The sequence below is a fragment of the Anarhichas minor genome, unplaced genomic scaffold, assembly GCF_050575085.1.
Source record: "Anarhichas minor isolate MPS153535 unplaced genomic scaffold, ASM5057508v1 ptg000073l, whole genome shotgun sequence".
In the NCBI taxonomy this organism is placed as follows: Eukaryota; Metazoa; Chordata; class Actinopteri; order Perciformes; family Anarhichadidae; genus Anarhichas; species Anarhichas minor.
Genome location: NW_027466519.1, coordinates 10,092,635 through 10,115,000, shown reverse-complemented (window position 1 = coordinate 10,115,000; position 22,366 = coordinate 10,092,635). Strand labels below are relative to the sequence as shown.

The 22,366-nt window shown below is 44.7% G+C and overlaps 1 protein-coding gene across 10 annotated transcripts in view; it reads left to right on the top strand.

The window, feature by feature from the left end:
- Positions 1-22,366, top strand: part of sptan1 (spectrin alpha, non-erythrocytic 1) — a 43,229-nt gene that overhangs the window by 13,562 nt on the left and 7,301 nt on the right. For 2 of the 10 annotated variants that reach the window (XM_076079573.1, XM_076079574.1), the window contains exons 7-41: positions 47-201; positions 888-1,023; positions 1,166-1,267; positions 1,381-1,518; positions 2,205-2,315; positions 2,457-2,534; positions 2,687-2,842; positions 2,982-3,186; positions 4,923-5,104; positions 5,208-5,451; positions 5,611-5,733; positions 5,850-6,067; positions 6,265-6,357; positions 6,533-6,667; positions 8,079-8,227; positions 9,826-10,024; positions 10,298-10,402; positions 10,485-10,520; positions 10,632-10,667; positions 11,212-11,259; positions 11,542-11,595; positions 11,901-11,992; positions 12,699-12,843; positions 12,940-13,121; positions 13,268-13,367; positions 13,459-13,656; positions 13,738-13,884; positions 13,974-14,077; positions 15,186-15,348; positions 15,627-15,641; positions 16,558-16,689; positions 18,423-18,560; positions 18,657-18,761; positions 18,939-19,147; positions 20,058-20,178. In XM_076079573.1, coding sequence (XP_075935688.1) covers positions 47-201; positions 888-1,023; positions 1,166-1,267; positions 1,381-1,518; positions 2,205-2,315; positions 2,457-2,534; positions 2,687-2,842; positions 2,982-3,186; positions 4,923-5,104; positions 5,208-5,451; positions 5,611-5,733; positions 5,850-6,067; positions 6,265-6,357; positions 6,533-6,667; positions 8,079-8,227; positions 9,826-10,024; positions 10,298-10,402; positions 10,485-10,520; positions 10,632-10,667; positions 11,212-11,259; positions 11,542-11,595; positions 11,901-11,992; positions 12,699-12,843; positions 12,940-13,121; positions 13,268-13,367; positions 13,459-13,656; positions 13,738-13,884; positions 13,974-14,077; positions 15,186-15,348; positions 15,627-15,641; positions 16,558-16,689; positions 18,423-18,560; positions 18,657-18,761; positions 18,939-19,147; positions 20,058-20,178 — 4,554 coding nt within the window. The remainder of the gene's footprint in view (positions 1-46; positions 202-887; positions 1,024-1,165; positions 1,268-1,380; positions 1,519-2,204; positions 2,316-2,456; positions 2,535-2,686; positions 2,843-2,981; positions 3,187-4,922; positions 5,105-5,207; positions 5,452-5,610; positions 5,734-5,849; positions 6,068-6,264; positions 6,358-6,532; positions 6,668-8,078; positions 8,228-9,825; positions 10,025-10,297; positions 10,403-10,484; positions 10,521-10,631; positions 10,668-11,211; positions 11,260-11,541; positions 11,596-11,900; positions 11,993-12,698; positions 12,844-12,939; positions 13,122-13,267; positions 13,368-13,458; positions 13,657-13,737; positions 13,885-13,973; positions 14,078-15,185; positions 15,349-15,626; positions 15,642-16,557; positions 16,690-18,422; positions 18,561-18,656; positions 18,762-18,938; positions 19,148-20,057; positions 20,179-22,366) is intronic. The other 8 variants (XM_076079580.1, XM_076079583.1, XM_076079575.1 and 5 more) reach the window with 7 other exon arrangements.

Sequence of the window (22,366 nt, the reverse complement as noted above, 5' to 3'; positions counted from 1 at the left end):
CTGGTACAAACCTTTTATTGTCTCTCCTTTTCGATTCTCTTTCCAGGTCAACACACTGGGTGGTGATGTAGAGCGCCTACAGCAGACGCATCCACAAAATGCCTCACAAATCCATCTGAAGAAAGACGAACTTGTCACCAAGTGGGAACAGATTCGCACTCTGGCCGCTGAGCGCCACACCCGTCTGAACGACTCCTACCGGTAACGGAGCAGACATGCATTGGTTATAAACTGTCAATGTCGGGGTTTATATGGTCATGAAAAGTCATGGACTGAAAAATAAATAAACCCTTAAGGTTTTGGAAAAGTCATGGTAATTTGCTCTATGTGGTTCAGTTTAGATCGGCTGAGGAAAATCTATAATGTTTAAACAATACTTTGACGTTTGTGCAGATCAGTTCTGTCACTTTACATTGCATTGTTCTCTGTATGGAGTAATGTCAAACTCCAACCTTTTATTCTTACTCTTCATATTTACACAGAGGTTTCAGAGAATGTAGATATGTACAAATATGGCTGTTGTTAAAAAAGATAAAAATACTGAGAAAATAACACTGTGATTAGATTAATCTGTGTCACAGTCTTTATAATTTGAAGTCCAGTATTTTGTCTGATCCGGCATCCAACAGGTCTATTATCTTGTTACATTTGTTAGTTTGTTTTTTAAGAAGTTTGAATAAAGTATTCAAATATTGATTTATTGAATATATTTGATAGTCACTACCAAATAGCAAACTTTCTTATATTTATTTCAGGTAAATTCTCTGTTATAATAATCAGGAATTTAAAAAGTAATCTGCGCTATCTACTCGTTAGGTGCGGCTCTACACTGTCAAACATTTCTCTTGAGAACTCATCACTGCTGCCCTCTTGTGATCTGTTTTTAGGCTGCAGCGTTTCACGGCTGACTTCAGGGATCTGACCAGCTGGGTGACAGAGATGAAAGCCCTGATCAATGCTGACGAACTGGCCAATGACGTGGCTGGAGCCGAGGCTCTGCTGGACCGCCACCAGGAGCATAAGGTAAAGTCTCTCAGGTCAAAGGATCTTGGAATTCGACCACCATTTTAGCTTTGCCCTTTTAAAAGCTGAATATGGATTAAAATGTAACATTTCTTTCAAATGTAAAAAGCAGCAATGTATGGTTGTCTTTGGTGTGTCCCAGGGAGAGATTGATGCTCATGAAGACAGTTTTAGAGCCACTGATGAAGCTGGCCAGGCCCTGCTCAATACAGGACACTACGCTTCTGAAGAGGTCAAGGAAAAGGTAGGACTATGACATAATCCAGACTGTTATTATACCTCTCTATACCAGCACACCACCATGTATCATGTGTTACCAGTTGACATGTTTACAATGATGTGTTGTGTTGTGTGTAGCTGGGCATCCTCGCTGAGGAGAAGGAGTCTCTGCTGGAGCTGTGGGAGGTGCGGAGGCAGCAGTACGAGCAGTGCATGGACCTGCAGCTCTTCTACAGAGATACAGAGCAAGTTGACAACTGGATGAGCAAACAAGAGGTAACCCGGCACAACGACTGACACCAAAACTAGAGTTGGGTCGATTTGGGGTTTTGCTGGTGCTATCCGCTGTACGAGCTAACACCAGTTTGATTTGTATGCAGGCTGAACGGGCATATGTTGATCGGCCTACATCAGCAACCTGTGCCGATGGTGTCACCATGCTAAATCCAGCCTGTATTGCATCATAAGGCAATTTTACAACGTGATTAACGTAATATTGTGTTCTACATATTACGGATGTTATAGTGTTATATATATCGGACTAGCAAAACCACTACTGTCTGACAGGCCGCTGCAATTTTCTGCCGAGCCAAGGTTTGAGTAGAGCTGGGAGGGAGGAGGAGGGTCCTGGTGCACGTTCTGTTTGTTTATTAGAAAGTTCATGTATTTCTTTGGGTGACAAGACAAGATGAGTTGCACCAACCGATCCAAGTGAAGGGGGTTAGCCCCATTGTTAGCAACAACTTCAGACCGGGCTCTCTTAGGGTAGTCAAGTGCAACACCTGAAGTCAAATTCACAATACTGATTCAGTTTTGAGGCTAAATATCAAACTGGTTTGAACGTTTTTACACCGGCCCAACTCTAACCAAAACCTTTCTTAAGGATAGAGTTGCACTAGTTGAGTATTGTCTAGTAGTTGATGTGATAAAGCACTATTTAATGTTGTATCTGCATTATTTAGGCTTTCCTCCTGAATGAAGACCTTGGTGACTCCCTGGACAGTGTAGAGGCACTGCTGAAGAAACACGAGGACTTTGAGAAGTCCCTCAGTGCCCAGGAAGAGAAGATCACTGTAAGCTACTCCAGTTTGTCCACTTGTCCACACATTCTATTACTGAAATACTGTTGCTACTCCGTGGAACTTGTACAATCCTTGGCAGGTTTTACATGAAATAGGATATATTTTGAATTTCTTTGTCTTGTACGTCTCCAGGCCCTGGATGAGTTTGCTACCAAACTAATCCAAAACAACCACTATGCCAAAGAGGACGTGGCCACCCGCAGAGATGCTGTAAGTACCACTGTCGGCTCCCTCAACATTCCCTTGAATCAAATCACCTCAAATCAAAGCACTGAATGCTTAAGCAGCGGGCAGGATTTTGTCATCATCACTCAATGCAAACTCAAAAGCAACATGTCTTCTCTTCTTTTTCATGTTTATAGCTGCTTAGCCGGCGCAACGCCCTGCATGAGCGTGCTCAGTCTCGTCGTGCTGCCTTGGAGGACTCTTTCCACCTGCAGCAGTTCTTTAGGGACTCTGATGAGCTCAAGAGCTGGATCAACGAGAAGATGAAGACGGCCACAGATGAGGCTTACAAGGTAGTTCATCAAAGAGTTGGAGATCTTGTTGTGCAGAGATGTGTCCTCTATTTTTAAATGTTTTTGCACATCCCCACGTTATCCTCACTGTTTCTGAAGTTTCCATTTTCCAACCGTCCTTCTGCTCTCTTGACAACAGGACCCCTCCAACCTGCAGGGCAAGGTGCAGAAGCACCAGGCGTTTGAAGCGGAGCTGTCAGCTAATCAGAGCCGCATTGATGCCCTGCAGATGTCTGGCCAGGAGCTGCTGGATGGAAAGCATTATGCCTCTACTGAGACGGCTGGCCGCATGGAGGAAGTCAGCTCCCAGTGGAAGAAACTGCTGGAGGCCACTGAGCTTAAAGGTACTACTGGCTGTAGGAAAGCTCTGAAACAGATCTGAAGTAAATGGAGGTGCTACAGTATATCGGTATATGAATAGATTTGATTTCATCCAAGTACAAATGTAATATTGTATAATATTAAGATCAAATATGGCAGTACTATTGTATGTCGGTGTGGGAAAGACATTACTTTAGTTATTCAGGGTTTCTCAGTGAGATGTCTTTTTCATGAGAGACCTGAGGACAAGAAACATTCATCGTCAAACAACAGATATGAAACCAGACATCTGCATCAATCAAGCAAGTACAATCAATAAATACAACTTCCAGAGTCCTACAAACATAAGAAAGTAATGAAATGATTTAGCTTAAGGGCAGTTTGCAGTTTCTTCCATTTGAAAGGTGCAGATATACTGAATGTTACCATTAGGTGTGGCACTGGACTCAGCAGCTACTCCCGAGTTGAGCATGAGACTGGGAGAGCCCTTGAATGATAGTGTAACAACTCCAGTCCATGTGGTGGTGGTAATGCACCTTTAAGCTGCTTCGCCAACCCACAATCTAACGAGAGCAAGGAATCTGTTTGTCTGCGTGTTCTTCCTTTCTACTTCACACTTGGTGGATGTCCTGCTCAGGACCCAAGGAAGCACAGTGTTGAATGTGAAGTTGTATATCTGAGCAGTTCTCCAGAAAGCTGTTGTCTGTTCTGAACGGGCATGTTTTCAATGGGTGCTGCACTAGTAAACTCTGATATAATGAGAAGAAGAAGCAGAGAGTAAAGTGGCACCAAAATCAGCAGGTCAACATAAGTGTTGCCTGTTTTTCGGCTTTAAATCCAAAATGTTGCCATGTTGGCGCAGTTTTAGTTTTCTTTAAAACTCTGCTGTGTCTCGTCATGCCAAAAACACATGAACTCTATAGTAACCTAACACATCTTCCTCCCACCTTTACTGAAATCTGATCTTCATGTTGCCAACATTGGCTCATGGCCTGTTAGACAGTAGCGGCACCGCTTTATGTTAACCACTCTGTCATATTACTTATTACTAATACAATACAAGTTAGATGTATTTCTGTGACCCCGTCAACATCACTGGTCTGTCTGCTGTATGACTCTGGTACAGAGCTTCCACTTATATTCATTTACATTACATTAGTCATTTAGCAGACGCTTTTATCCAAAGCGACTTACAATTCAGATTCTATCACAATTCTACACCGTAGGCACAACTACGGGAGACATTTTGGGGTTAAGTGTCTTGCTCAAGGCTCCATTTACTGAATGGAGCTTGAACGCACCATAATGTAAATGAATATTGGGCGAAAGTACACTAACGTTATGTGTTCAGATGTAATCTTGTAAAATGTAGTTTTGGTGATAAACTTGAATAAATCCAGATGTTTAAAGGAGATGTTTTCACAGCAACATCAAATAGATATTAGAGAGTAAATTCTGACCTGTTTAACTTCCTAACACGAGCTCTATGCAACCTATTAGACATAACTAAAGGATTTTTCGAATCAATAAAAATACAATCTCTTTCTAATTTCCTAATCTTTTTAATTGTGTATTTTTATGACTTAGTTTATGATAAGAAATATTTTAGTTCATTAACTATAGGCCTATTAGAATTATTCTGGTTAGTAACCATGAAACCGTGAAAATGTTTCTATCATGACATCTCTGCATGCAGCACCCCATCACTGATGGTATGACAGCTCTTTATGAGTTTTGATTGTGAATTTGATTTCTTCAGGCATCAAGCTGCGTGAGGCCAACCAGCAGCAGCAGTTCAACAGGAACGTAGAGGACATTGAGCTGTGGCTGTATGAGGTTGAGGGCCACCTGGCTTCAGACGACTATGGGAAAGACCTGACTAGTGTCCAGAACCTGCAGAAGAAACATGCACTGCTGGAGGCCGACGTGGCTGCTCACCAGGTACCTAATGTTAGGCTTACGTCATGAAGGCATACCTGATACTAACTGACACTAGTTGGTTCACAGTAATTAAATAGCTAATGTATAAATTGTTCTCTCCCAGGATCGCATCGATGGCATAACAATCCAGGCTCGCCAGTTCCAAGAGGCGGGACACTTTGATGCTGACAACATCCGCAAGAAGCAGGAGGCTTTAGTGGGGCGTTATGAAGCTCTGCGGGAGCCCATGGCTGCACGCAAACAGAAACTGTCCGACTCTCTGCGGCTCCAGCAGCTGTTCAGAGACGTGGAGGACGAGGAGACTTGGATCCGTGAGAAAGAGCCCATTGCTGCCTCTACTAACAGAGGTAAAACTTGTTAGCTATTTTTACTTGTATTATAAAATTGTCACTTTACAGAGATAAGCAGTGAACTTGGAGGATGCTTCAGTTTCAGTTGAAGCACCACCCTCAGGTATTTCAGATTAGTGAAGTTTTACAAAACGTCATTCTTGATGTTTTCCTCAGGCAAAGACCTGATTGGTGTCCAAAACCTGCTGAAGAAGCACCAGGCGCTGCAGGCTGAGATCACCGGTCATGAGCCTCGCATTAAGGCTGTTACCCAGAAAGGAGAAGCCATGGTGGAGGAAGGTATTCAATTAAAACACGCCTTGTTTGGTATCTCCTACCAGTTGATAGTGACCTTAAGCAAGTGAAGTATTGTCCCAACATTCAAAATGCTGATCATTCTTCTGGTGGGTTCCCAGGACACTTTGCTGGAGAGGATGTGAAAGTTAAGCTGGCTGAACTACATGGACGCTGGGACACGCTGAAGGCTAAGGCCTCCCAGAGGAGACAGGATTTGGAGGACTCTCTGCAAGCCCAGCAGTACTTTGCTGATGCCAACGAGGCCGAGTCTTGGATGAGGGAGAAGGAGCCTATCGTGGGGAGCCCAGACTACGGCAAAGACGAGGACTCTGCTGAGGTACACAAAATATCATTATGTCAATGTTGCATATGCATTTTCAGCTACTTGCTAATGAAGTATAAACTGTATCATTTGTTAATATTTTAGTGTTTCTATCTTAAGCTCTGTTTCTGTTCATGTTACATTCATTGCACAAGCCTCTACATGCATGCCTTTGACAGATGCAGTTGTGCTGAATAGTTTGTCTTCCTCAGGCTTTGCTGAAGAAGCATGAGGCCCTGATGTCTGACCTGAGTGCCTATGGCAGCAGCATCCATGCTCTGAAGGAACAGGCCCAGTCCTGCAGGGTAAAACTTCATCCCTCTTCACACTCTGCAACACTGCACATGTGCTCAGCTCAATTGCAGGGCTTTTTAATACAGCCTCTGATGGCTAGACTGTGGGATTTCTCAGCTAATCAAACTTTCTTCAGTTTAAGCAGAACAGAAATCAGTGACTCTAAATGTTTGTTTAACTGAGCAGCAACAAGTGGCACCGACTGATGATGAGACCGGGAAGGAGCTGGTCCTGGCCCTGTACGACTACCAGGAGAAGAGTCCCCGTGAGGTTACCATGAAGAAGGGGGACATCCTCACCCTGCTCAACAGCACCAACAAGGTACAGATCAAAACAGCTCAGTGCTCAATAGACTGTCAGTCTGACTCCCCATCAACTCAACTTCAAGATATTTTGCATGTTACATGACATTTAGGTACATTAATATGGGGATTAGGGATGCTAATTTCTAGTGATTTATTTAATAATTTGTCAGTCACTGTAATGATCAGAAATCAATTAATAATGAATTAGTCAACCTTTGGACAAAACGTTTGGTTCAAGAGATAAAAGATAATCATTTGGTCCAACAGTAGAATTATGTCCATCTGTCCACTCAGCAGACTGCATCATATCCTGGGTGTCTAGTTATGGCTGCATGGTCAAGGTCCTCTCATGGCCGTGGTGACTCACACTTTCTCGGAACACCTTTTATTGCCTGTTGTATACTGCCACTGACTGCCTGCTGACTCCTCACTTACTGCCATTAACCGGTTCCAGTATAATACCGTGACTTCCAGCCGCTTGCTTGCATCGCCGCTTGATTTTGAGTTTGAAGTGCGCTTTAGGACGCCTTACACAGACTGGGGGTGAGCGAGTTGTAGGTTGTATTCAATTAATCACACATTACATCAGTGATCTGCACTCTACTTAGTGCACTTTTCTAGTTCTTACTCCACTTCCCTGTTTTTCACCACTTAATCATTTCCCATTGGTTGGAGTAATCCAGTAAGAAGAGGACCTTGGCTCTCCCTAGTATCTCCTCCTTTGTGCTGGCGAAGCATGTTGATCATGCCAGTCCGTGATCCCCATCCCTCTGGTCTGGCCTTGGGCGGGTCAATGGCATTCTATGGGCTTGCTGTGCTCCCTGCTGGGATCACATGCTGTAAAAACTGAATCATATCTTTTTTGATCTAATTCATCAAAGGGAGCTCTTAGCTCTTGTATTTCTTCTTGGATAGCCTTGATTTTGTTGTTTGAATGTGTCAGCGGTGCTCTGCAGCGACCTTCAGCCTCGTCCATACGGGAGCTGAGTGTACCAGTCTTCCCTTCTATGTCTTCCACAGTAGCCTTATGTTCCCTCGTGGCATGTTTGATATCCTGCATTCTGTGTAGCTAGTGGATCTTCCGGTGGCCTGTTAACAAAGCTGTCCTTGTTTTTTCTAGCTTTCGCCAGCTGTATGGAAGATGAATGTTAAAGACTGCATTTTCCAAAGTTGTCAGTAAGGCATTAATGTTTGGTTTGTGAGGAGCTAAGAAGTTGTTCTAGTTGCTTACCACTATACCATAAACTAAAAGTATTTATCAGTGACTTTATTTTCAGTGCTAGGTTTCATGGAACAACTTTCTAAGCTGCCATCTCCATTAAGCGCCCACATGACCTCTCCTCTCTATTTGCAAAATGATGGTTTCCATCACTAACTATCTCATGAACATCACTTGCTGATATCAGTCCCTCTCCTCCCTGCTGCAGGATTGGTGGAAGGTGGAGGTGAACGATCGCCAGGGCTTTGTTCCTGCTGCTTATGTGAAGAAGCTGGACCCTACCCAGTCCTCGTCCAGGGAAAACCTGCTGGACGAACACGGCAGCATTGCACTGCGCCAAGACCAGATTGATAATCAGTAAGAAACCCACACCATAAAGAAGATGTGCAACCAAAATGTAGTTTACTAACAGAAGTCTCCTTTCCGACTGGATTTGTTAACAGTTCCTCTTAAGTGTCTTTTCTCTGCTCTTTAACTGTTCTTTACTTTCATCAAACCATCTTTTCTGCTCAGTTTCTAACAGTAATGACCTTGTCCCTGGCTTCTTTCTCTTGTCTCCTCTGCTGTGTTTAACCACTTAATCCTGTCTCGCTGTGCGTTGCCTTGCCTCTGAGCAGGCTTGTCACCAAGGAGGCCTGCAGCGTGTCTGTGCGCATGAAGCAGGTGGAAGAGCTGTGAGTAGGATCCAGCGTCCCTCATGCGTGTTCTTGTGATCGTGATGCCACTAAATATCATCGCAGTTTTACATCCCTCCCAACCCCAGAACCCCTCATGTTGTGTGACGGTGCTCCTCTTCTATTCAGTACAGGGATAGAAGGTCCCTTCACATCCCTCTCATCCCAGGCTTGACTTTGGATGTTCATTTCTGATTTTTCTTGTCATATCATAAGCCGTTCTGTTCTGCACATATTGGGCTTCATTCATTATTGCACAGGTTACCTCATTGTCCAAGGCTCAAGGTGCTAGTCAGAGAAATCCTGCTGATCCTAGTGGCTCCAAGAGTCTTGATTGAAATCTGCGAGCTGGTCCAACTTTTAATTTGAATTTACTTAAAATTATTTTAAGAGTGGATTACAAAAGCTATTACAAAACTATTGTAGGAAATAAATGATCGATTGATAAATGAATAAAAACAAACAATGAAATGAAAAGCTCATTATGAACTTACTTCCTGCAGACTCTGTTGGGTAGAACATTCTTCTAACTGGTGATGATGAAATGATCTTCCGCTGAGTGCTCAGCTCTCTGTTCAGTCTGTTTGACTTTGCTCTGAAGCTTTTCTTCTTCCCTAACATTGCAATGTGGTGTTTTGATTCATTATTGCGGCGCAAACGTACAATGTGATCAATCAATCAGTCAGTTACTAAAACAGTTAAACTCTCTCCTCACTCATTCAAATGTGTGTGACGTAGCAGCACAGGTGGTTTCCCATCGTGCTCTTATCTGTCACATCGCTGGTCGTGCGAGTCTCTCAGTTAAATGACAAGAGTTTAGGACTGCAACCAAAGAGTTTTCATTGTTAGTAGATTATTCTCAGTGTTCTTTGGATAACTCATTTTATGTATAACATGTCAGAGTCCACGATATTTTCTAATTGCTCGTTCTGTTAGAGGAACAGACAAAAAATAGAGAAATTGAGCTCACTATGGAAATGATGGAACCAGCAACTGTTATCCATCTTTGCTTAATAAATGACTTGAACAACTTATAAATGATCAAAATACTTTTCTGTCAATGACTGATCGACATCAAATGTACTGATTGTTTCAGCGCTACAGACGAGATTTTATCATCTCGATTTTGAGAACTAGCAAAAAATACAGATTCCTCAAAAGAGCAGATTCTCTTATTTATTCTCTTAATTATTTAAATGAGCTACGCTATAAGAGGGGTGATAAGCTTTTGAAGGCAATTTCAATGACTTGATTGAATTGTGTGGGTGCACCTTTTTCAAGGTATGGTACTCTGTTGGAGCTGGGAGAGAAACGCAAGGACATGCTGGAGAAGAGCTGCAAGAAGTTCATGTTGTTCCGTGAGGCCAACGAGCTCCAGCAGTGGATCAATGAGAAGGAGAGTGCCCTCACTAATGAAGAGATGGGCTCTGACCTGGAACAGGTCGAGGTCCTGCAGAAGAAGTTTGACGACTTCCAGAAGGTAACGTCAGCTCTCTGTAGACTCTCATGGAAACATCTGTACTAGTTGTTGCACTACTTGGCTCCCAGTAACACACATTTATAACTTGATTCTGATGTCATTTATATGATGACATCATGTTAGGTCTGTTATTGATTAGTAAGCAACTAGTATAACCTGATCTTGAGTCAACTCATGGTAATATTTCTGCTTGACTACACTCATGGCTACTGTGTGTTTGTACATGTCACGTCTCGTGGAAAGTGTACAATGATGTTCTTTTGTTTGGTCCAGGACCTAAAGGCCAATGAGTCTCGTCTGAGGGACATCAACAAAGTGGCGTCTGAGCTGGAGTCTGAGGGCCTCATGGCTGAGGAGGCCCCCATGGTTCAGGCTCAGGTAAGTTCTTCTTCCCTAAGTTCACTTTATGAGCCATCTTCCATGTTTTATCTGTCATGTTTAATGATTTGTTTTCTGTCAGCAGCAGCAAGAGCTGCTTGGTGCTGCTCCTGGCAAGGTTTGACCCTTTCTGCACTTTACATCCATTTTTCTTGATATTTAACAAACATTTCAAATATCACAGCAATAAAATAAGACTCTGGTATGACGCATACATTTCATTAAACAGGATGAAGCCGATTCCAAGACTGCATCTCCATGGAAGGTAAGCGTCATCTAACGGGTTAAATCTGTCTACAGAACATACATTCAAACATTCAGCTGTATTTTTAGACAAAATGCATCAACTGCAAAGATGTGACAGCCTGTCAGTCTTGATCTGATACTGTAACTGTGCATGGCTGTTCAGCACTGGGTTGATGTTTGATGCTGGTGTGACGCTGCTGGAATCTACTGCAGTCATACCCGAAGACATCTTACTGACATGGGTCTTGACATGGGCATGTCCTCATTAGATATGATAAGACAGTGATGAGAAAACCCGGGAGCCTTCTCTTTAATCCCTTTTACTTTATTCGTCTCAATCATTTACAAGTATTTAGTTTGATTCATCATAATTCAGTGTTTGGGGCTGCTCTGCTGCAGCCATGGTTGCAGTGCTTACTCTGTCCTGATTGGTGTGTTGTCTTGGTTTGTCTTGGGAGAAGACTAAGACAAATCATGGGAGTTTCCTGAACACTCTTGACTGGTGTGTTTTTCTGTTTTTGTCCTCCTCCTTTCTGCTATGTTTTGTTCACCGTTGACTATAGAATATACGCTTGGCTGTTCAAACAACGGCTAACTTTAATACTATCAAGGTAAGATTAACTTGCCCACCCGGACCTCATCTACAATGTGTCCTCCCCTAGCTCTCCTGTCCTGCATTGTGATCAGAAAACTAACCCCATCAGCATGGTTTCCTTGTTGGTGTTCTGTCTCTTCCTGTTCTCTAAAACCGGACTGCTAGTTCTGTTTGGTTTCATCCTGTTTCCCATGACATTTGTTCATCCTGTTATCCAGCATCCCATGTCTTTAGGGTCTCTTTTGGTATTTTGTTCTTTCGGTCCGCGTGTAATGCAATGTTCTTAACATGCATCCAGTCCTGTGCACTTCACACCCATCCTCCACGTGCCTGTGCTTGTCCATCGCTGTATGTGAGCAGCAAACACACTCTGTACATTAGCACACTTCTAGCACATATTGTATTTGCATGGTTATGTGAGTTAATGTTTAATTTAGCGTTCCTCACCTCGTGGTCTCCAAGTTTATCCGATGATGCAGCTAAATGCTAATGAGCTAATGATTCGATGTGTGTCTCTCTGTCATTGAGGGGGTGTTTAGTTCTCATACTTTAAATCAGTGCAATTTTAACACTAAAACTAAAAGGAACAGGCGGCACAAGGGCTGAGCAAACTGAAGAGTGTAGCGTGCTGTTTTACCTGAGTCATTTTATGTGTAGGAGCTGAATAATCGCTGGAGGTCCCTGCAGCAGCTGGCTGAGGACAGGAGCAACATGCTGGGCAGTGCCCACGAGGTGCAGCGATTCCACAGGTACAAAGCAGAGACCGTATGGGAACATGTGGTGTCTGTGACATCACCCACAGGCTGTGATAGTTATTGAGAATCTAATTTATTCTGGAGATTTGAGAGCAGTATTGCAAGTTGAGAAGAGAGAAGTCAGAAAACTGACTCGGTAGTGTCAGTTACATAACATCTATGTAAAGTAACATTAGCCACCATAGATACTGATCACACCAGATCACACCAGATCACACCAGATCACACCAGGCAGCAAAACAAAACTGAGTGTTTTATCGCTTATGAATGGAACTTTTCATTTGTAAGCGGAAGAAAGTATTGTCTTCCTTTAGAGAAGTTACTTTACCAACGTTTAGAAGTTAACTGACTTTTCCTCAAATCAAGCAACTGTGTTGCCAGCATTGTGTTGGTAGCTGCTTACAGGAATGAAGAAATGTACTTTATATTTAGACACTTGTAAAACCTTTCCCTGGTCAGATACTAACATGAGTACTAACGGCCTCATTCAGCACATATTTACTCTCAATAAAAACCTTTATTCTGATGTGTAGTTATAGAAACTTTAGTTTCATATAATAAAGTGTTTCCAGTAAATACATTGAAACAATGAGAAGGTGGAAACCTTCTTACTCACACACACACAGCAACACCTGATGTTTGAGCACACACATTCCCACATTCACAGCATTTGACCATTTGTTTGTTTGTGCCTCCTAAGGGATGCTGATGAAACTAAAGAGTGGATTGAGGAGAAGAACCAGGCCCTCAACACTGACAACTACGGTCATGACTTGGCCAGTGTCCAGGCTCTGCAGCGTAAACATGAAGGCTTTGAGAGAGACCTGGCAGCTCTGGGGGATAAGGTCAGATTGTCTTTTAGTAATTTCTATGAGATTGTAGCTAAAATTGTATCGCTTCCCTTGAGTCTTTAACTAATTTTTCCCTCCTCCCCTGCCTAGGTGAACTCTCTTGGGGAGACAGCGGAGCGTCTGATCCAGTCCCACCCAGAGGCAGTGGATGATATCCAGGAGAAATGCACTGAGCTGAACACTGCCTGGAGCAGCCTGGTGGGACGAGCTGATCAGCGCAAAGACAAGCTTGGCAACTCCCACGACCTGCAGCGCTTCCTCTCTGACTTCAGGTGAGGAGAGAACAGCTAGTGGATGCCACTGGGTCACATTTGTTTTTGGGGAGAAGAACTGAATAAGAAATATGTGGTTTATTTTTGTAAGAGATGCTGTCAATGTGTCTGGTATTTTTTGGTTACAACATTTCATCTGTGCACAGAGATCTGATGTCCTGGATCAATGGCATACGAGGGCTGGTGTCCTCGGAGGAGCTGGCCAAAGACGTGACCGGAGCCGAGGCCCTCCTGGAAAGACACCAGGTATTGAACTCCTCCCTTCAGTTAAAGTACACAACTGCAGATGTCACTGCAGGTTTTTGGCCATCCAACACTGTCTTTTTCTGTCGTCCAGGAACACCGCACAGAGATTGATGCTCGCGCCGGTACCTTCCAGGCCTTTGAACAGTTTGGTCAGCAGCTGCTGGTGCGAGGCCACTATGCTAGTCCTGAGATCCAGCAGAAACTGGAGGCTCTAGACCGTGAGCGCGCCGACCTCGAAAAGGCCTGGGTGCAGCGTCGCATGATGTTGGACCAGTGCCTCGAGCTCCAGGTGGCCATTTAGCAACCTTAATTAATAATGTCGTCAGCTGTCTTTGTCCCTCCGCTGACTGACGTCCTTGTCCCTCTGCAGCTCTTCAACAGGGACTGTGAGCAGGCTGAGAACTGGATGGCAGCTCGTGAAGCCTTCCTTGCTAGTGATGACAAGGGTGACTCCCTGGACAGTGTGGAGGCCCTCATCAAGAAACATGAAGACTTTGACAAGGCCATTAACGTGCAGGTCAGTAAGATGTTCTGCTCCTCAGGGAAGGCTTGATAGATTGATGGGTAGTGGTGTTCTATAAATGATTAAATGTCACCCGGCTGCAGGAGGAGAAGATTGCTGCTCTGCAGTCCTTTGCTGACCAGCTGATTGGAGCTGATCATTACTCCAAACCTGAGATCTTCAACCGCCGCAATGAAGTCCTCGACAGGTAGGAAACATCTGGAGACTGTTTCAGTTCTGTTACACTCAACTTTCAGCCTGTTTGTCTTCAACATCGTCCTCTCAGTTCCAAACAGGATTGAGTATCATTTTCAGTTCAGTTGTACCTTAATGTATTGAAAGCTGAGCCACTCTCTTTCACATGCTGCTTACTAAGAGTGATGCTGATCTCACACACATCTTTCTCAGATAGCAGTGATGCAGAATCATCCGCATACAACAAAAGTTTGCTTTTCAAAGCAGCTGGCATATCATTTATAGAAGTACTGTATAAGGAAAGGACATGTAATATCCCTTGGTTCTGACACTCACACATATGACACACGTCTTCCTGTCCAATAACATTTCACAGCAATATAACCAAAGCCACCTTGAGAACACTAGAGAGGGGTCCACTGTGTCTGAAGCTTTCTGCAAGGTAAAGCTAGGGTTGGTAATCTAGAGAAACTAGCAAGAGTAAGATAGATTTAGATAATGATCCAAACTAAAAACTCAGCCCAGTGTTGCCAACTCTGTCCCGAAGAAAGTAGCGAGCAGCACCAGATCCAAAGGTCACTAAATCGAGTGAGAAAGTCTCAAAGGGGTCAACACTGCCAGCCTGTCTCTCCTAACACACTCCCCCACATGATCATGGTAAACATAAAGGAACAACATGGCTATGAATGTGATGAGAGGACGGCCTTATTACAGTCCTGTGACAGCCAGAGATGTATTGGATTTATTTTCTTTCTTTTTTTTTTGTCAGAGCATTTGATCCATTGATTTCTGTCAGCGTGTAATAACAATTTCAACAGAAACATCAAAAGTGTTTTTGAATAAGATGAACAACCTTTTAATAAGTAAACTATAACGACATCCTTTTATCTTGAGAGCTGAAAATAGAAAGGATGGATCATTGTCAGTTGAATAAGCCAGACTGACCAAATGTGTTGTACGAGTTTCAGACTACATATTCACCAGATTAAACTCCACCTGTTCAGAACCTTAGACATAGATGTTACAATGGCTACCAGCCTGTAACTTCCTACATTTGATTCTCTAGAAGTTGTTAGATTGCACAAGCTTAGTTTTAAACTCCATATTTTGATGTTTGAAAGGTGGCGCCGGCTGAAGGCTCAGATGATCGAGAAGCGTTCCAAGCTGGGTGAATCCCAGACCCTGCAGCAGTTCAGCAGGGATGTGGACGAGATCGAGGCCTGGATCAGCGAGAAGCTGCAGACTGCAACTGATGAGTCCTACAAGGACCCCACCAACATCCAGGTACACGCTGGGCTTCTACTGACACAGAACAACTGACAGAGGTTTACAGCAGCACAGCTAGTCTGAAAGGAGTACATGGAATAACTGTAAATGCCACACATTTCAATTTTATGTCAAATAAAATGAGGAGTCAATCTTTTTCACATATGGTAATTGATTGTAGGCCAGGTAATTGAGCCATGTGTCCTCAGCTAACTTCTTTAACCGTGTCAACCCCTCCCTGTGTCCTGTCTGAAGTGAGACTGAATTTTTCTCCCACTGTCTTATTTCTTTTATAGCTGTCCAAGCTGCTGGTAAGTTTGAGTAGTGTGTCAGCTGACTAACAACCCAGCAGGTTGTCTTCCATGTGTCCATGTCTTTGCTGTGTGTGTTTCGACATGATGTAGAACAAGCACTCCGTCCATCTTCAGTTTGTCCATCATCAGCACTGTTGAGTGCCAGCTTCTTTTCCACCTGTTTTTTTTACATTTGAAAATAAATGGCTTAATTCCGTCTTAATTTTTGCATTTTATTTCTAGGTTTGTTTTGTCATCACAGGCTACTAGTTGTTGGGTGTGGCTTCCATCTTTATGTTCAGTTCTTGAGGGGGTTATCTTTAAATTTGCTTCTCATGTTTGACTTTGTAGTCAAACTAATCTAATTGGACTTTGAAATTAAATGGAGAATAATTCCTGAGGAATATGACGGCAGGCGTAGAGTTTGACACTAGTGTCAAGAGGACAAATTCTACATAGTTGTCTCTGTGCCTAACTGGCTGTTTTTGATGTTTAAAGACAGTATTTACTAAGACCAGCTGAGAAGGTCATGGACATGAAGCAACTTTGAAGAGACTCTTCCTTCAGTAGGTTCTGTTCAAAGTGACAGACTTCCTCTCCGCTGTCATCTTGTGTTCTTCACTTGTTTGCCAGTGTGTGTCTGTCGATGTCTGACACATTGTCTGTCATCAACGTTGTCCTGTGTTGAAGTCATTTTTTGTATTTGTTACGCTCTAGTTTTAGAAGCATTGTGGAGCTGAGGTTAATGTCGGCCTCACAATGCTGCAGGTAAAGGTTTAGTCAAACTGACCTTTATTTCAGCTCTTGTGCAGATTGTAAGTATGAAGGCAATGCTAAGTGTGTATCTCAATTTAAGGAGAGTTGTGAATATTTACACTATAAATCCACCGTGTGATTCTCATGCTGTGTCCATTGCCTCCATGTGTGCTGTCAGAGTAAGCATCAGAAACATCAGGCGTTTGAGGCCGAGCTGCATGCCAACGCAGACCGAATTCGAGGGGTCATTGACACCGGCAACACCCTGATCCAGAGAGGAGCCTGTGCTGGCAGCGAGGATGCAGTCAAGGTATATTCATTACATATTGCTGTACAGCATTACAGTATACAGATGAAATATTGGGCATTCAGCAGACCCTCCTATCAAGCAGAATGAGATTTACAGGTATTAACAATAAGAAGGGCAAAGAGTAAGAGCTGACAGGATAACAACCCTGTGACCAATCATGTAAGACCTGGAGAAAGAGTGTAATACCCAGCCACCTGCTCTAAAGAAATATAGGACTGCATTTCACCTCTACTACTGGCTCCATACAATCTCAACTTACAGCCATTGGTTATTTTAAAAAAGCCAACTACTAACTAACAGCTGGGCAAGAATACGTAAGAGTCAACCAAACTGCTGAAACTGTGACAGCCGCTCCAAATTCTACTGCTATCTTCTGATCGTCACGTGTTGCCCTGTAGTTTGTGTTTATCTGTGTGTTCACTGACACTAACGGGGAGCTGTATGGTCTGTGTACCTTCTGATTTATTAGAGTAAATCCAAAGTGACAGAAGAACACAACTTGTATTATTGTTTTGATCTCCTTGCCACCAAGAGACGTGCAGACCTTCAGAGCTATATCAACTCAAATTCAGCCACACAAACCCCAGTGCTGGGGTCTACCGCCCGAACCCCCGCTGGATCAGCAAACTCTCTGTTGCTGCCGTTCCACAGGTTAGACGAGCCCTGGGGTTTGTGCTGGCTGAATTTGAGTTGCTACAGCCACTAACTGATGGTCTGTCTCCTTCCCGCCCTCTTCCCTGCAAAGCAGTCCACTGGTGGCTCGTCGGGGTGGGGAAGAAAATGTGCCCATGTATCGCGTCTTTGGGGGGTTTTGCAATTCTTTTATTTATTTTTTTCATCCCTGAATCATTAAAGTATTTTAGCATTAAAAGAACACAGAAAGAACATCTTTAGGATTTATTTGATAACCCAACGGGTCTAACTGAGGATAAAGTACAATGCATACTGATGTCAGCACCCAAGTATTGCGATGGTGTTAACTAGGCAGCATATTGTCCCAGTCCTAGTGGCAGAGAGCACCAAACCAAAATACAAGTCGTTTTCTTGTCCAATAAACAAACTATCAAATACAGTGACTCACTATCGCCCCTCCAGGTTACAGGTGGTCTTACAGGACGGTTGGCATGCTCCTTTCACAATACATAGACGTCTGACATAACGTTAACACAGTACGCTCTTTAACGTTCCATTGTTAATGTTAGTTCTTCTTTTAAATGTTTTTAACAAAAATTCTGGCCACATCTTATACACTGCACCTTTTTGAGCTGGAGGTGGAGAGATGTGCTTAAATGATGGTGATGTATACATTTGAAATGTTTCTGGCAACTTCTTGTTGATGGATCTTATTGTACCTTGCCAGTTTGGATACAATCTTACAAGATAGGACTTAACAATTAGTCATTTGTATATCGAAATTGCAATTTAAACGAGTTTCATATCATACGAGCCGTGATTTAAATTTTGACTCTCATAATTTAGAATGTAGCAAGTGACCGATTGTGACTGTTCATGTCACTGGCTATGCTGGTAAAAGTACTCGGCTGTAGCTGATTAACGTTATTGGTCACAAAAATCCCAATTCGATATTTTCATCAAATCATTCAACACTATTACGAGACATGTCTTGTGTTGAAAATAAATAGAAAGCTTTCCACAAGATATGTGTGAGAACATTGTCTTAAGTGCAGTAGTGAAGTGAAACTCACTCTAAACATCACGTGTCTATTCCTCAGGCGCGCCTCAGCGCTCTGGATGAACAGTGGCAGTTCCTCGTCAACAAATCTGCAGAGAAGAGCCAGAAACTCAAAGAAGCCAACAAGCAGCAGAACTTCAACACCGGCATCAAAGACTTTGACTTCTGGCTCTCTGAGGTGAGAGTCTGCATGCCAGATACATGAATAACAACATTGACGCACCGATGCACAGAGGATTATCTCAAAGTCTGGTGCACGTTTCCTTTGTCCCAGGTGGAAGCTCTTCTTGCCTCTGAGGATTATGGCAAAGATCTGGCCTCAGTGAACAACCTGCTGAAGAAGCACCAGCTGCTGGAGGCTGATATCTCAGCCCATGAGGTTTGTAGCTCATTATAACAAATGGCTCTGCATGTGGGTCCGCTGTACCTCAGGGAACACAAAAGACGTTATTTCAAAACAATTGTCAATTTTAGACTCATCACAAATTACAAAAATTTGGAAAATCCATTCATGGACCCAGAATTAGAATGAGTGCCTCCTTCCTCCTCCCTGCAGGATCGCCTGAAGGATCTGAACGGCCAGGCTGACAGCCTGATGGGCAGCAACGCCTTCGACACCTCACAGGTGAAAGACAAGCGCGATGCTGTCAACGGCCGCTTCACTAAGATCAAGAGCATGGCTGCCGGTCGCCGCTCCAAGCTCAATGAGTCCCACCGCCTGCATCAGTTCTTCAGGGACCTGGATGATGAAGAGTCTTGGATCAAGTAAGAGAGTCCCGCCTGGAATCATGTTCTCTGCAAAGGAATCAGAAGGGAGATGGGAGGCTTGCAGAAAACAAAACATAATCTTGTCAAAGCGCCATCTAGTGGGCCACGGAGTACTGGCAAATGCTAAGATTAATTTTAAACTTCATTTTTTTATTAATATACAAAGCCAGTTATTCGTCACATCTCAATGTGTTGATGTAAAAAAGACAACCCTGTGCCAGTAAAAGCTGTGAGGAAGTATGACCCTGAATATCCTACAGTGATGGGTGAGGGTTATTATTAATAGTCCACCTTTTCTCTCTCGCACACACACAAACACAGCGAGTGTCGCAACACTCAGTACATCAACTCCGTGATTGTAAAAGTCCTCAAGTCAAAATGCATTGAAAAAAGATGGATGGAATCATTTCCACATGTTTTTATTTAACGTAATATTCTGGGCATTTATAATTAATTTCCACTGCGTTTAACTCTCTGCTGTCCGGCTTGCTGCACCCAAAGGATGCACAGTTTGTATTAACAAATTCTATTTTTCCCAATTCTTTTAGGTTGATAACATGAAATATCATGGCAGACATTCTACGCTTCACACAGAATTACATGTTGGTCATTACAGCTGACGTGGCATAACTCATATTTACAGCCCAGTTTCTTTTTTTAATAATATAATTGTATTATTTGATATTAATGATATCTAGACAGATGAAATGATGTAGCCTAAATTAACTTGAAACACCCACGGCCTGTCTCTGCCTATAGAGTCAACAGTTTAAGAGGAGAGGAGAGGAGAGGGAAATAGAAGGGTATGAGAGCAGAGGAATGAGCAAAATGAGACAAAAAACAGTCTGTTTTACACCCTAATTAGCCGTAACATAGACATTCACATTTCTGTCCCGACCCCGCACAGAGAAAAGAAGTTGCTTGTTAGTTCGGAGGACTACGGACGTGATTTGACAGGAGTACAGAATCTGAGGAAGAAACACAAGAGGCTGGAGGCCGAGCTGGGAGCCCATGAGCCGGCCATTCAGGTAAGAGGGTCATCTACTCAGCCGACCTAGTTGTTGATATTTGTGATTTGTCATTTGAATAGGCCACAGCACAGACTGTGTGTAAAGCAGCCTTGTAGTCGGCTCATGCCCCTCACGAGCCTTACACAGTCTGGCCTTAGATGCATTTGGGGATCAGAGTCGACTCACAACAGATGTGACTGTAGCTGAATCACTAGAGTTAGCAGCCAATGGATGTAAACTGTTCGCGAATCGCCACCTTAACGTGGTGGAGGAGTTTGAGTGGCTCAGTGATCCTGGGAGCTATGTTGTCCGGGGCATTAGCCCCTGGTAGGGTCTCCCAAGGCAAACAGGTCTCAGGGGAGAGCCCAGACTAAGAGCGGTTCAAAACGACCCCAATGAAAAGCAGCCCACGGACTCAGTCACCTCGCCCGGACCAGGGAAACCGGGGCACCCTCCCGGAGCCAGACCCAGGAGGGGAGCTCGTCGGCGAGCGTCTGGTGGCCGGGCCTTCGCCCATGGGGCCCGGTCGGGCTCAGCCCGAATAAACAGCATGGAGCAGCCACCCTGTGGACCCACCACCCGCAGGGATAAGCATCGGGGTCGGGTGCAATGCAGACCGGGCGGCGGGTCAGGCGGGAGGCCTGGGTGAGCCGATCGCCGGCAGCATAGACTAGCTCTAGGGACGTGGAACGTCACCTCGCTAGCGGGGAAAGAGCCAGAGCTGGTGCAGGAGGTGGAGCGGTACCAGCTAGATATAGTTGGACTCACCTCCACACACAGCGCTGGCTCTGGAACCAAGCTCCTGGAGAGGGGTTGGACTTTGTCCTTTTCCGGAGTTGCCCAGGGTGAGAGGCGTCGGTGGGAGGGGTCCTGGAAAAGGTGCCGCCTACCGACTCCATAGTTCTCCTGGGGGGACTTCAACGCTCACGTGGGCAATGACGGAGAAACCTGGCAGGGGGTGATTGGGAGGAACGGCTTGCCCGATCTGAACCCGAATGGTGTTTTGTTATTGGACTTCTGTGCGTGCCATGGTTTGGCCATAACGAACACCATGTTCAAACATAAGGTGGCTCATAAGTGTACCTGGTACCAGAACACCTTAGGCCGGAGATCAATGATCGACTTTGTAATCGTGTCATTTGATTTGCGGCCGTATGTCTTGGACACTCAGGTGAAGAGAGGAGCAGAGCTGTCAACTGATCACCACCTGGTGGTGAGTTGGATCAGATGGCAGGGGAACCGGTTGGAAAGACCCGGCAAGCCCAAACGTGTAGTGAGGGTGAACTGGGAACGTCTGGCGGAGGACCCTGTCGGGGAGGTCTTTAACTCCCACCTCCGGAAGAACTTCTCACACATCCCGAGGGAGGTTGGGGACATGGAATCCGACTGGACCATGTTCAAAGCCTCTATTGTGGACGCGGCCGCTAGGAGCTGTGGCCGGAAGGTCATCGGTGCCTGTCGTGGCGGCAACCCGAGAACCCGGTGGTGGACACCGGAGGTGAGGGAAAGCCGTCAAGCTGAAGAAGGAGACCTTCAAGGCCTGGTTGGCCCAGGGGTCTCCCGAAGCAGCTGACAGGTACCGGCAGGCCAGAAGGGCTGCAGCTGCGGTGGTCGCGAATGCTAAAACTCGGGCATGGGAGGAGTTCGGGGAGGCCATGGAGAAGGACTTTCGGTTGGCCTCAAGGAGGTTCTGGCAAACCATCCGACGACTCAGGAAGGGAAAGTAGGGCTTACCCCAGGCTGTTCTCAGCAGGGGGGGGGGGGGGACTGCCATCGTCGGGCGGTGGAAAGAGCACTTTGAGGAACTCCTAAACCCGACCAACATGTCTTCTGCAGAGGAGGCAGCGCCTGAAGATCTAGGGGGAGGCTCACCCATATCCCTGGCAGAGGCCGCTGAGGTAGTCAAAAAGCTCGGTGGCAAGGCGCCGGGGGTGGATGAGATCCGCCCTGAGATGCTGAAAGCGCTGGACATAGTTGGGCTGTCCTGGCTGACACGCCTCTTCAATGTCGCATGGGGGTCGGGATCAGTGCCCATGGACTGGCAGACCGGGGTGGTGGTTCCCATTTTCAAAAAGGGGGGCGAGATTGTGCTCGAATTACCGGGGTATCACACTACTCAGCCTCCCGGGGAAGGCTTATGCCAGGGTGCTGGAAAGGAGGCTCCGACCGTTTGTCGAACCTCAGATTCAAGAGGAGCAATGCGGAT